The 13,770-nt window shown below is 55.6% G+C and overlaps 1 protein-coding gene across 1 annotated transcript; it reads right to left on the minus strand.

Annotated features, from left to right (window-relative positions):
• Window positions 1-295: 295 nt before the first annotated feature.
• On the minus strand, window positions 296-13,445 carry C8H20orf27 (chromosome 8 C20orf27 homolog). Its single transcript, XM_044263370.1, has 6 exons — window positions 13,321-13,445; window positions 6,425-6,541; window positions 4,900-5,042; window positions 2,176-2,314; window positions 1,174-1,296; window positions 296-947 (listed from the first exon to the last, which is right to left on the minus strand). The coding sequence occupies exons 2-6, from the start codon at window positions 6,441-6,443 to the stop codon at window positions 847-849; spliced, it is 525 nt and encodes a 174-aa protein (XP_044119305.1). The 5' UTR covers window positions 6,444-6,541; window positions 13,321-13,445; the 3' UTR covers window positions 296-846.
• Window positions 13,446-13,770: the final 325 nt, after the last annotated feature.

Raw genomic sequence — 13,770 nt, forward strand, 5'->3', positions numbered from 1 at the left:
GGGAACTGACCAGAAGGGGGTGCTGTTGTCTCTGTCGCATACATCCCAAACAGAACTCCGTCCCTAAGACTTCTGTCTGGCCTAGGGAGAAGACCCCATCCCCATCTGAAGCCTAGTGAGTTATACCCAGGCTTAAAATACCTAGCTTGCATACTTCTTTTGGGGCTAGGTGCTAGAATACCATGGAGTGCCCTTGTCTCCTAAAAGAATAATACAGCCAAAATTGTTCTTTAGCCCATCTGTAGAGGACTGGGTGTTCTCAGAGCCCTGGAGAAAAACACTGGCGAGCCTCTGGTATCCACTGAAAGTTTTATTTCTCTAGGGTTTTATCCCAATCAGTCCTTTAAAAACCAAGTAACACAGACCTGGGGGTTAGGACATGGGGGCTGTGCCTCCCTCCGACTGAGCTCGGCCAGCAGTAGGAAAGAGGGAGGGGGCACAGGACGGCAAAAGCCAGACAGCAGCAGCAATAACGGGAGTGACGAGGGCGTCACAGAGCCAGCTCCCTCCTCTCCCAAGCCCTGGCTACAGCCCCTATGGCTTGGGGTGGGGGGAGGGCAGAACCCACCCCAGGCCCCCCCTTCCCCTCCTCAGATAGCCTCCCTGGGGGCTCAACCCAATTCATCCAGCAGGAGACTGAGGCACACGGAGAGGAGGAAGTGGGAGAGGAGGACACAGGAAAGGCAGGGAGGTGGCACAATGAAGGCAGAGGTGAGAGGCCCCTGGACACCCCACCCCTGCCCCCACCCCGGGGAGGGGTGAGGAAGCCACACCATCACACAGCATTCGGGGAGATGAGGTGGGGTTTAAGGCTGTGGGGCCCCAAGGCGCGCAGGGCCGCAGGCCTCAGTCGAAGCCATGCCAGTCGCTGTGCTCGGAGTCGTATTCTAGCTCAGCACCCACGCACTTGACCCCATCAAGCAGCATGGGTGTGCCATGGTGTCGGTCTGCAAGGCAGGTGACAGATCAGAATGCCCGGCTGGCCCCTGGCCCCACCCACTCTTAGGAGACCCCCACCCTTCCCTCTAGGCTCTGCTAGGAGAGTCAGGAGAAAGGCACCTGCGAACCCTAGGCCAGGGTAAGGACACCTTTTTCAGACAGGGAGAGCGGAAAGCCCTTGCAGCCAAACTGGCACCCCCCTCCCGTAGCCAGACCCAAGGCTCGCAAGCTCACCCATGACGCGCGCCTGCACGGTCACTCTCACGCAGGTGCCGGTGCCTCCTTCACAGGCTAGCAGCATCTCCTCCTTGAGGACACCCTCCTTGTGTGCCGAGTACTCACACTTGACGCTGTAACCTGCCCAGGTCATCAGCACCTCCATGGTCTCCCCCCACCCCACCCCACCCAGCACTCACTAGCCTCAACCTGCCACCAAGACTGGCCACCTCCTCCAAAGGAGGGAGGACAGCCCAGGACCTATCCCCCTCCATCCCCAGGGCTGTGCAAACAGGCCTCGGAAACTTCCCACTCTTCACTGAGCTCTACATGCCTCCAACCTGTGGACAACCCCATTAGGGCTCCAAGGGTCAAACTCGGGTTTCCAGGAGGAGGGCCCGCTGATTCCCCAAAAAGGCAGACAGGGAGGGGGGTAATGGGGAAGAGGCACAGGGTAAGCCCTCAGCAGATCAGGTGGCAAGAGGTAAAGGCCTGAGGGAGCTCGCCAAATCCCCGCAGGGGCAAGGTCTTGAAGAGGAAGTCAGGGAACGTGAAACTGAAGCTGGGGTGTCAGCATACTATGAAACTGACACCCTAGCCTTTTTGGGGGGGGCGGCAGGGGAGGGAGAAGCAGTCCCAAGTCCAAAGCCTGTGACTGGCAGGTGCTAGGATGTAGCTGCCCAGGATTCCTGGGGCTCTGGCAGATTTTTCTTGAGGGGCAGGCAGGAGGGAGAGCTGGAGGCCCAGAGCCCATCCTTACTGAGGGAACTACCACGTGATGCACAGGCACAGGCCAGTAGTACAAGCCCACGGACTTCCTGTCCAGGAGCAAGGCCTGGGGTATGGGACCTGCCAAGATGTGACACTCCAAGCCTATAAAAAGGCCTCATGTCCCCCAGCTGCTGAACTGCCCATCCACCCTGGAAGGGGGAGAGGAAGCACCCCATGCACTCACCCCCACTCCCACCCAGGCCCTGCTGGAGGACAGCAGGCCTCCAGCACCCTGAGCAGGGGACACACCTTCTGGGATGGGCAGGACACTGAGGAGCTTGAGGTGTAGGCTAGGGACTGGAGCTTCTCGGACATCCTTGCTCAGCCTGAGCACTGGCGGCAGAGTGAAGGTAATCTCATACCTGTGCAGGATCTTCAGGAAGCCAACCTGTAGCAAGAAGACAGGGGAAGAGAGGGAAGCACCTTCACTCTCAGCCTCCCCCAGGGCCTGGCAGCTCCTTCCACCTAGGATCCTGTGAGCCCCTGTACCTGCTGCTTTAGGGATCCCAGAGGGGGAACTAATTCCCTCCAGCACTCCAGCTTGGCCACACCCCAAGCCCAGTGGCTCCAAGCCCTTTGCCTGAGGACCTCATCCCTCCAGCTTGCTACTCAACATCTATTTCATGGGCCCCACAGTACATGGTGGCCCATTTTATAGATAAGGACATGGAAGCCAGACAATGACTGGCAGGGACACTACACAGTGTGGCCTGCGTAAAGCCCTCCGGAGGCCTCTTAGCCACTCCTGCCACCTGCGGCACATAGCAAGCACCTGGCATTGCCCATAAGGGGAAGTTCAAAGTCCCACAAGATGGCCATTTATCTGGCCCCACCCCTGCCAGCACCTGCCAAGAACCAACAGCCTGGGGTCAGGGACACTGGTCCTCTCATGACTCGCATGGAGATAATGGGCAACACAGATTGCACGGGAAGGAGGAGGAGACAGAATTAGAAAAACAGACACAAGGGCGCCTGGGTGGCTCAGTGGGTTAAAGCCTCTGCCTTCAGCTCAGGTCATGATCTCAGGGTCCTGGGACAGAGTCCCGCATCGGGCTCTCTGCTCAGCAGGGAGTCTGCTTCCTCCTCTCTCTCTCTCTCTCTGCCTGCCTCTCTACCTACTTGTGATCTCTGTCTGTCAAATAAATAAATAAAATCTTTAAAAAAAAAAGAAAAAGAAAAAGAAAAACAGACACAAGACCATCTGTGTCAGTCTCCAGCTGGCCCACCGGCACCTGAACGTGGATGTCTGCCTACCACTCAAAGGCTCGATGTGCCCAGAGCCCCAACTCTGGGCCCAAGCCATTTCCGTTGTTGATACACAGTGACTGGCAAGCAGTGCCCCCTGAAACAGATGCCAACCTTGCTAAGTCCAGTCGCGTGACAGGACACAAGCTGGGGTGGCTGCTGAACAGGCAGGCTAGCCAGAGTGCAGTCTAGGGGGTGCGGAGGTGCATGTGCTCACAGTGGCAAGGGCCGCAAAGTCCAGGCCTCGGGGCTTGTTAGGACTCAATGCGGGAAGCACTTAGCTCAGCGGGACAGACATCACCACATGATAAAGGTCAGCCCAGGGGCTCCCACACTCTGCAGGTGGAGGACACATTTCTCAAGAGGCCTTTCTGGCTGTCCTGCCAATGGTGACCCTGTGGTCCAGCTGCACCAACTACAGAATCTTCCAGAGGAACTCAGAGATGTTCAAAAAACACTCGTCGCTGCCCCATTTAAGTAAAAAATAGAAACGTTCATAATACCAGGAATAGGGAACCAGCTAAATCAATGATGATATATTTAATGGAATTATCAGGCAGTTTGAAAATCTCGTAGAAAATTATTTACTGACCTAGACAGGAGACGGTTCACAAGCAAAAAACAGCATGTCTGTTGTGATACCAGCTTTTTGTTTTTGGAAATGAAGCAAAAAAAAAAAAAAAAAGTCCTGGAATGGCACACATCAAAATATTAACTATTAACTGTGGTTGTTGTCTGGACAGTATGATTGTGTGCACTCTTAAATTTCTTTACAGTTTTCTCTAGCTTCCAAATTTTCCCTAGTGGACGTCAATGGATTTTGCAATGGGGAGGCAGGGGGAAAGGGAGCTATTCTTTCAAGTTTTGGTTCCTTCCGTTAATTCCCTGGAGGAAGTTGTCAGCTGTAGGAAAAGAGTGAGGATTTTACAGTTGGGCAGAAATGATGAATCTGGGCCCCTCCTCAGGGAGGCCCCGAGGACCAGATGCCCTCCCCTTGGCTGGGGCATTCCCACTCATCTCCAGAGCTCTGGCTTACTGTCCAACCTAAGGGCCTCATTCCCTGTTTCGCCACCAATCTGTCCCCTTCAGACACCTCCTCCTGCCCCTCCCAAGTGGATGTGGGATCTGCCGGTGCCCCACACTCAGAGAAGCCATGATGGAGGGTGTGTGAGATGGGACTCCCACCAGGAGACACAGGGTGATAAAAAGATAAAACTGCAGAGAGCCTAAAGCCACCAGAGGTTTGGCAAAGGGGGGTAACGGAAGTCACACCCTGTCATCAGCAAAATTATGTGTCACACCTGTATGACACACACATTCTTTCACCTCATGCTTACACCAACTCAATGGGGTGTGAACAGTCTTCATCTCAGAGAAGAGGAAACTAAGGTGACCTGCCCGAGGTCCCAGTGCCAGAACAGCAGGCCTGGACCTGAACCCAGGCCTTGGGCACCTCAGGCTTGAACACCACCTTCCACCACTGCTCTTGGGGTGACACTGATGACAACAGCTCTGTCCCACTTTGTTGGAGTAACATCCTAAAGGCACTCATTTTGTGGCAGTCTTGCTACCTCCCACTTTACAGACAGGGAAACCAAGGCCCAGGGAGAGACCAAGATGTGCCTCGGAAGCCCACTTAAAGGAAATGAAACAAACAGGCCCAGGAAGCCAGGCAAGGCTAGGCAAAGGCCGAGGGAGCAAGGCGGATGGTGGTGGGAGGGCACATACCTTGACCAGAAAGCTGCTGTCACTCTCCTGGGTGACCATGACCACAGAGTCATGCAGCTTCTCGTCAAAGTGGACATGGCTCTGGGAGCCTTCTGCATCATGGCCTGCTGCAAAACGGATACTCCGGACTCTGGGCTTGTTGCCTGGGAAGAGAAAGAGGAGAGGGCTCCAGGGGCTGCTGGCTTCCTCTACCCCCAGGAGACAACTCCCCCATGTCACCCCATGCCCCCCCACCCCCTACAACTGCCCTTGACATCACTCAGCAGCCACTGGGTGGGCTCCTTTCAGGGCTAAGCCACATCCTAATGGATATTGGAGGTCATGAGGCTTAAGGCCCTCTACCTTTCCAGTCCTCCCACAAAATGTAAGCACCCTGAGGATGGGTGCGTCAGGGATTAGCTAGTATGACCCCTTACTTAGAGGAGATGAGGCAGTCCTGCAGACTCTCAGCAAGCCCCAGCAGACTCAGCCCCAGGCCTTGGGTTCCAGGTCTATCAGTGCCAAGGCCCCTGCCTGCCCCTCCTGATGACCCCAACCTGAGAGAGGAGTGGGGCAGGGACTGGAGCAGGCTCTATGAGACCTTTCTGGAGGTGGAAGAAAAAAAGGGGGCCAAAAAACACACTGAGCCCACCTAGAAGAGGCTCTAAACCTCATCCCTGATCACCAGCAAGGAAGACGGAGTTACCCGGGGAGCCTCCCAGACCCCTCCCAGAGACACCCTACCCTCCTCTACTTAACCACCCCCGCCCCCAAAACACACGCACACACAAGGCCATCAGCTGTTCCTAGCTGGGTCCAGTTCTCCGAGGCCTGGAGGCAGGGAGTTGAGACAGGCAGAGCAGTTGGAGCTAGGGGGAGGGCCTGGGCTGGGGGAGGCGCATGTTCCCATAAACAGGACCCCAATTCTCTCTGGCCCACAGCCACAGCCTTTAGGCCTCCCAAGACCTCTGCCCAGAGCCCTTTTGGTGGGACTAGGCCAGGCCTGGCTTGGTCTGGGGAGGCAGGAGGGGGCAGCCTGACCCCTCCCCACATTCCTTGCTGAGCCCCTGCCCAGAACTGACCCTCAAATTTTACCTGGCCTCCCTTGCCTAAAACCCTTGAAGAGCCTTTCTGGACCCTGAATGAAACCCAAATTCCCTTCTGTGGCCTCCTGTGGCCCTACCTACCCCGTCAGCCTCAGGGCTCACCCCAAGGCTCTAATGCCCTCCAGTCTCCACAGCAGAACAGGGAAGCTGGAACATGGGGACTTGAAGGCAGACACCTCCATAAACCAGCACACCAGGGAGCCAGCTGGAGTCTCTGGTTCCCTGCTAAGGCTTGGGTGAGCGCCGGGACCCAGCACAAACACTGGTATAATTACACTGATGTAATGTAATTCACTCAGACATGCGCAAGCGCGCGCGCGCACACACACACACACACTCACACACACACAGCCGATGCAGGCCCCACATGCAACAAGAGCCCTCCCGCCAGGGCCCACTGGAAGACTGGTGCAAACCCTGCCCAGCCGGAAGGCACTCACCCTTGTTGGCTGCAGCCATGGATGCCCTCCCTGCCACGGGGTAAGAGATGCAGCTCCTGCCAGGCACCGCCGCTCAAGCGCAGCAGCCTCCCATGCTCCGGGGACACCAGCAGGAGCCTGAAGGGTGGGGAGTCAGGAGGGCAGGGGTCAAGGCCACCCAGGGGCCCATGGTTGGTGGAAAGCAAAGCAGAGACCTCCCTTCAGGGGAAGACACTAAGACTCAACCCCCTGCTGCTTTCAACAGCCAAGGGCTGCCTATACCCTCTCGCATGGGGGGGGCTTCTGCCCCCACTCCCCACATTCCCCAAGAGCCCTCATGCCTGCCTGATGCCCTACTGACCCAGAGCCTTGCCAGCATGTGCCGAACTGCAATTTCTGGGTGCCAAAGCGCCACTACACAACCCACCCGAAGCTGGCAGGAAGGACAGCTTGGAAAGGAAGGGGACATGACTGGCACTTTTCAGAGGCCACTTCTCATGCTGGTAATCTCAGGGGCTCTCCCCTCTGGCAGCCAGACACCACATTATTCAGGTTACACACCCAGTGCAGCTGGGTCAGGATGCTTGATCCAGAGTAAGAATGGGAGCCCCCACATAAGATGGGCCCTTGGAGCTTCCCTCCAGGTGATGGCTCAGGGCCAGGGGAAGGGGCTGCCCCATGGCAATGCAACATTTGGCCTCTGGCCTGATTCTCTGGGCTGGCTTAGCTCCCCCAGGGCAGCCACAGGGCAGGGGCAGCAGGAGGCATCTCCAGGAAGCCTGTGTGAGCAGCCTGGCCCTTGATGGTCCATCTAATAAGCATCAAGAAGAAGAATGAGTCCAACTGATGGAAACAGATGGAATACATAAAATTGGAACATTCACAGAGATTACAGAAAGAGAAACCAAAATAAACAAACCCAAACCCTCATTTGTCACCACTGACAGTAGCAATACCCTAAGTCTTCACTCTGAAAATTGGCAATAAGGATGGGTGGCTGGGTCACGCCGTGGAGGTAAACACCCAACTCTTGCTTGCTTACTGCTCAGGGTGGGATCTCAGGGTCGTGAGATCAGAGTCCTGAGTCAGACTCTGCATTCAGTGCAGAGTCTGCTGGTGTCGCTCTCCCTTCCCCTCTGCCCTCCACGCCCCCACACGCCCCCCCACACAGGAGCTCTCTCTCTCTCTCTCTCTCTCTAAAATAAACACATAAATAAAATCTTAAAAAAGAAAGAAAGAAAATTGGCAATAAAGGGAAATCATTCAGCCTGCCTCTTAGCCTTTCAGGTAACTAAATCATCCGATGCTTAAAGGAAAACCCTTCTTTACAGAAGAATTCTCACTATTCAACAACAAAAGAAAGAACAAATGCTAAACAATTCTGCAACCGCCAAAGAAACAAAAGCTGGAGCCAGGGAGGTAGGGGAATCTCGACCCTGAGGGCAAAGGTTAGGACAGAAGCAGGTACTCACAGATGCCCAGTGCCCCCACGGACACATCAGGGGACCGAAACAAGTGTGCAACAGAGGATGTGGTGACACGCACTCGTCAATCTCCTGTCACTCCCAGTGGGACAACCTAACACACAGAGGCTTCCTGAGGGGAGGGGGCATGAAGTCACAGCATCACGGACGAGGGGGTCCTACCTGAAATGTCTGACCTGGATCTAAGGAAACCCCTAGCTTCTGGCTTATTGAAAACGCTGAGGTGAGTGACATCTCTGAGGAGATGACTCCTGAGGAAAGCAACAAAACAAACCCAGAAGGCCAGAATGTTCTACAGGACAACTGACCCATCATTTTGGTTTTCCCCCCAAACTGCAAGAAAAATAAAGGAGCAGCAGTTGGTCTAGATAGGGGCTGGCCGAGCCGCAGCCTGAGGCTCCCGCCTGTTTTCTGTAATATTACTGAAACACAACTGCACTCCTTTGTTTACGTGGTGTCTAAAACTGCTTTTGCACTAAAGCAAAGCTACTTTGAGTAGTTGCAGAGACCACATGGCCTGCAAAATCTAAAATATTTACTGTCTGGCCCTTGACAGAAAAAGTTTGCCAACCACTGCTCTAAATTAACACACAAAGAGACCAAGAAGCAAGGGGACTCAATGGGACAGCTGACCTGGTTTTTTCCACCACATCAGCTACAAGAGGAAAAATAAATGGGGGGGGGGTTCTTAAAAAAAAAAAGAAAGAAAGAAAGAAAAAGGACGTTTAGGGGATGTTTGGGAGATGTGAATAGGACATTCACATGGATCTTAGATGGTGACATTAAGAAATAAAAGCAGGGGTGTCTGGGTGGCTCAGTTCTTAAGCATCTGCCTTCGGCTCAGGTCATGATCTCAAGGTCCCAGGATCGAGCCCCACATTGGGCTCCCTGCTCAGCGGGAAGACTGCTTCTCCCTCTCCCACTCCTTCTGCTTGTGTTCCCTCTCTTGCTAGGTCTCTCTCTGTCAAATAAATAAATAAGATCTTTTAAAAAAAGAAAGAAAAGCTAATCTTGTTAGGTGAAATAATGGAATTGTACCGTATAGACACGTATGTCCTTATTTTCCAGAGATGTCCGCTGAAGTATTTAGAGATGAATAACTTTGGCTAATTCAGGGAAAGAAAAGAAACCACATGGTGGCCTCACAGTTGGGGGCTGGGCCTGTAAAGGACATGACCTCGAGGTCTCTTAGGTACCAAGCTGCCCTGGGAGCAGGTCTCAACTTCCTTTTCACTTCCCAGTGTGAGATAAGCCCACCCAGCCCCAAACGCCTCATGAGCAGGGTAAACACCTCAGGTACCAAGAGTCCCCAGGTAAGAGGCCTAGGAAGGTACAGAGAAAGGCAAGGTTTGGGTCTCAGGTCCCCAGGCCAGCACCTGCTCCACCATCCCCCACCCCAACTGTTGAAAACTAGCTCCAGGCCACGGTCCAGGGAAGGGAACTGTGCCCTGACTTATCTCTGCTCAGGGCCAACCTGGGGTCAGTCCTAGAAGGGCACCCCCTTAGCCCTGGAATGCTCAGCTTATCCCCAGAGAGCCTGGCCCTTGAAGAGAAGCCTCTCCCAACCCACCCACTCCAGCCATCCCCTGAAGCAGTGGATTCAGGACAAGTGAAAAATGACCAAACACAGGGAGCAGATGGGAATGAAAGACCAATGTCCACAAGGTCCCCGCCACTGCAGCACCGAAGATACTACCTGGAGGCCCAGGTGAAACTCTTAACCTGTGGCTGGTGGGCAAAGGCTCCAGGGCACTCCTTCCCCAAATATTCTGACCCAGGACATGCAGGACCCCCTCTCTGTCTTTGCCACCAAGCCACTGCCTATTGGCTGCCTGTGTCATTCAGGCCCTCCCTTTAACCAGGAACAATCTCCTGTCCCCCACCCCATACCTTAGCCTCAGTCCCCCTCCTATCCCCAGACAGACCTGAAAATCTTTAAAAGGATCCCCCCTTTGCCACCTCTGGGATCACTTCATGTTCCCCACCTTACCAGGGCAGTGACTATGTTTTTGCCAAACTCTGTGTCCCCAGGACCTGCACCAGCACCTGGCAGGGAGCAGCTGTGTCTGGTTTATATTTGTTCAATGAATGAATGACCAAACTAAGGGGAACCCAAGGATGCCCCTTGGCTGGCACTCTAGGTAGGTGTGACATGTCAAAGCCAGTAACTCTACACAGGAAGCTCTTAGAAAGAGGAACTCCCCACCCCACTCTCTTAGCCAACTCTTGACCCAAGAGGGTACCCCCTCCCCCCATCTCACAGAGTGCAGCCTCCTGCTGGGCATTATTCTGGCCTTGCCACAATCTGTTTCTCCCCTTGAGATGGAATGCCCACTGAGAGCAAGACCAGCCTCAGCATCTCACACACTGCCCGGAGCTCAGTACAGAGCAGGCATTCAGGCACGCCCGTAACCCTTGGGCAGTGAGAACACTGAGATGGAAGGCAAGTGACTTAAAGGGCCCAGAGAAGGCTGGAAAAAACAAGCTTCCTTTCTCAGCAGAGAGCCCTGTCAGTCGCCGTCCCCTGGGAGCCAGACTCTCATCCAAACACAATTCCTCATCAGAGGCAAGAAGAGAGGGTATCCATTTTCCCTTGCTGCAGCCATGTCCACAGGAACTCCCCTGGAGACCCCAGGCCTCCTGCCATGCCAGTCAAGTCCTGAATGCAGCCCAAGCTGCACAGCCCCCCAGAGACAGCAGGGCCATGGTCAGGAGCATGGGCTCCAGAGCCCGGCAGTCTTGGTTCACATTGAGGCAGCACGGGAAGTTACTTCGAATCTCTGTGCCTCAGTTTCCTCCTCTGTGCCACAAGAATAAGCCATGACCTCTTCCTCTGAGGGTTTGGTGTAGCTAATACCTAAAGCTCTGACACCACTCTCCACTCCGCCCTCATCTTTGCAAAAGCAAACCCCAAAGGCCCGGTTTCTGAAGCAAGAGCAATTTCAGGGCAGTACTGGTAAAGAGGCTCTTCAGGCTAATCCTGGAACAGTCACGAATGGCCCTCAGAGGGGAGCCCCAGGGACTTCAGGCTTCTCAGAAAACAGCTCAAGGATTCAGGGGCTGCCCTCCCCCTCCCCTTTTCCTGCCTTCCTCCTCCCCCACTCCCAGGCCAGCGGGGGTCCCCCAGGGATTGCCAGAGAGCAGACTGCTGAGAGTCTGTCCCCTTCAATCAGAGAAAGAGGTAAAAGGAGCATATATTGTGAGAAATGCCCCTGCCCCAACAACAAAAAACGAAAGGAACCCCCTCCCCAGCTTAGCTGGGCTATCAACAGATCACCTGTGATACCATGGTCAGTCACAGGATGCAGAGGGCTGGAAAACTGGAACAAGGGCCCTGGGGGCTTCTCTGGCTCTCAGCTACTCTCAGAAAAATTGAAAGAACCTTCTCTCTGGGAGACAGAGAGCTGAGGTCCCTCGAAGCTTCAGAGAGAAAGACTGTTTCAAGGTTACCCTATCCAGGGCAGGGCTCAGCCAGGCCCAGAGAACTTCTGGCATGAGAAGGCCCAAGAGCATGGCAAGTGAGCAAACAGATGGACCAATGGAGTTACACAGAAACCCAGGGTTCTCAGCGCCCTAGACTCCGGCCCCAAGGCTCTAGACTGGAGGGAGGGCCAAGACAGTCTGTCCGTGGCAAAGTGGAGCTCCAGAACATGCCACCTTGGCCCCCCATCCCACAGCTGCACCCCTATACCACCCCCCTGCCCCATAAGCAGCCCCCAGATCCCAGATCCTAGGCACCACAGGGCCAGCCCCAGCTCATCCTCTGCTTTGTGGCTGGGGGCACGGCCCCAAACCCTTGAGGCCTCATTTCTCATTCATTCCTCCAGCTCCATTCTCAACCTGTTCAAGGACTTCCTGAGCCACAAAACTCCATAACCTTCCACTCTCTCTGACTCTGCTGTCCACCTCACCATAGCCCAGGGTTAAATCCTGGCTTAAGCACTCAGTCCAGCAGCACTGTCCAGTCTCCCATTAAAGCTCAAGCTTGTAGGGGCACCTGGGTGGCTCCATGGGTTAAGTGTCTGCCTTGAGCTCCCGTCATGATATCAGGGTCCTGGGATCAAGCCCCCTATTGTGTTCCCTGCTCTGCAGGGAGTGTTTCTCCCTCTCCTTCTGTCTCTCTCTCTCTCAAAATAAATACGTAAAATCTTAAAAAAAAAAAAATCCAGCTTATAAACAGGGTTCCCACCGACACCACACTGACCTGCTGACCCCAGAACCTGACATAGGTCTGGGCACAGAGTGAGGGGACTGCATACCTAGAACAAGGCCTGAAAAGGCAAAACTGGATGTCAAGTTTGTTTGTGGCAGTTTTACATCTACTCTCTCTGGATGTGACTCCAATTCCTCCTCCCTCCACCAGGCCCAAAGTGCAAGGATAAGTACGGTGTTCTCTTTGTCACAAGCAGGGGTCAACTGGGGAAGAGACTCCCACTATCCCACACCCTGGTGTCTCCCCAAAATGTCCATTCCCTCCTCAAAACCTCCCATCCTCCATGCCCCAGCTTGAGGGTCCTTAGACCCCTCCAGCCTCCAGATTGCCTGTCCCACCCCGGTCTTGCCCTCAGCCCGTCACCTGAAGGCCCCAAGAAGTAGAGGCCAGGCCAGGTCTAGGGGATGGCACCTGCCCCTGACCTTCTTCAGCTCCCTGGGAAGAGAAATGCCCTACCCCCACTTGCCAGTGAGAAGATTCAAGAGGAAAGGCAACCCAAGGATTCTCTTCTCAGTCCAGCAGGGTTCCAAGTCCAGAATCTAAATAAAACCCCTTCTGCTGTGGTGATGGGGAGGCGCTGGCCAAGTCCCCAAAGGCATCAAGGGCCCAGATTTAGGACCCTGTCCTCTCATGCCTCCATTCCCGTGGGTGTGGTGCCTCATCACCGCCCCTTTCTCAATCTTCTAGGGGAACAGATGCAGGTAGACGCTCCCCCTCCATCACACCCCTCCTGGGCTTCTAGGCTGCAGCTCTGTCCCCTAGAGATAATCCTGTGCCCTCCCCACCTTCACCTCTGCTGACGCAGGAGTCTCAGGAGCCCGCACTCCCCGACATCACCGCCCTCCTCCCCGAAGGCGTCCAGGCAGGAGAGGCTCAGAGGCTATTTGTCCAAGGTCACACGTTGAGGCGGTGACAATAGCGGGGGTGGGGAGGGGAATGCTGGCGGTGCTGACCCCATTACGCCCCCGCCCTAACTGTGTCACACGTGCCCCCGACAGTGCGCCGCGGAAAATATCCCCGCTCCACCACCTAACGGTCACCCGCGGCTTCCGGGCTGACATTTCCCCAGCTCAGATGCCACGGAGCACTCCCGGGTGCTGCTCCAGTGCGGAGCCACCTCCCCAGCTCCGTGGGCTCCCAGTTACCAACTGCCTAGGACCGGAGGGGACCTCAGCGAACGGGGCGGAACCGGGAGATGTCTGGAGGAGAAGCAGTCTCACCGTGCAGGGCGCACCCCGGGGCCGCTCCGGCAGGGTCCACCGCGGCAGCAGCCGTGGCGGTCGCGGCGGCTGCGGGGGCTCAACGCCGAGCACGAGGAAAGATCCCCGCGCCGCCACTGCCGCCGCCCCTGCCGCCGCCCGCCTCACGGGCACGCCCCCCACCCCCGCCCATTGGCCGGCCGAGGGGGTGGGGCGAGGACGCTTCCGACCAATAAGCGGGCGCCAGAGAACCGCCAACAGGCGTTGCGCCACTGTGTCATGTGCCAGGGGCCCGCGGCTGCGCCAGGCCAGCCCACACCCACCCACGGCTCGGCGAGTTCTCGCGATGAAGGCAGCCCGGCCGCCCGCTGTGGCCCGCCGCCAGTGTGGGCCAGAAAGGGGAGAGGGAAGGAGGAGCGTCTAGAGTAGTCCCCGCCTGCGTTCCAACTTCAGCTGTGGAGTTTGCCCTCC

The sequence above is a fragment of the Neovison vison genome, chromosome 8, assembly GCF_020171115.1.
Source record: "Neovison vison isolate M4711 chromosome 8, ASM_NN_V1, whole genome shotgun sequence".
NCBI lineage: Eukaryota > Metazoa > Chordata > Mammalia > Carnivora > Mustelidae > Neogale > Neogale vison.

Excerpts from the sequence above, each read along its gene's own strand:
- C8H20orf27 (XM_044263370.1), bottom strand. Across the intron at positions 1,297-2,175 it reads TGTCCTGCCCATCCCAGAAG|GTTACAGCGTCAAGTGTGAG; the intron begins GTGTGTCCCCTG and ends TGACCTGGGCAG. Across the intron at positions 948-1,173 it reads CGTGCAGGCGCGCGTCATGG|ACCGACACCATGGCACACCC; the intron begins GTGAGCTTGCGA and ends CCTGCCTTGCAG.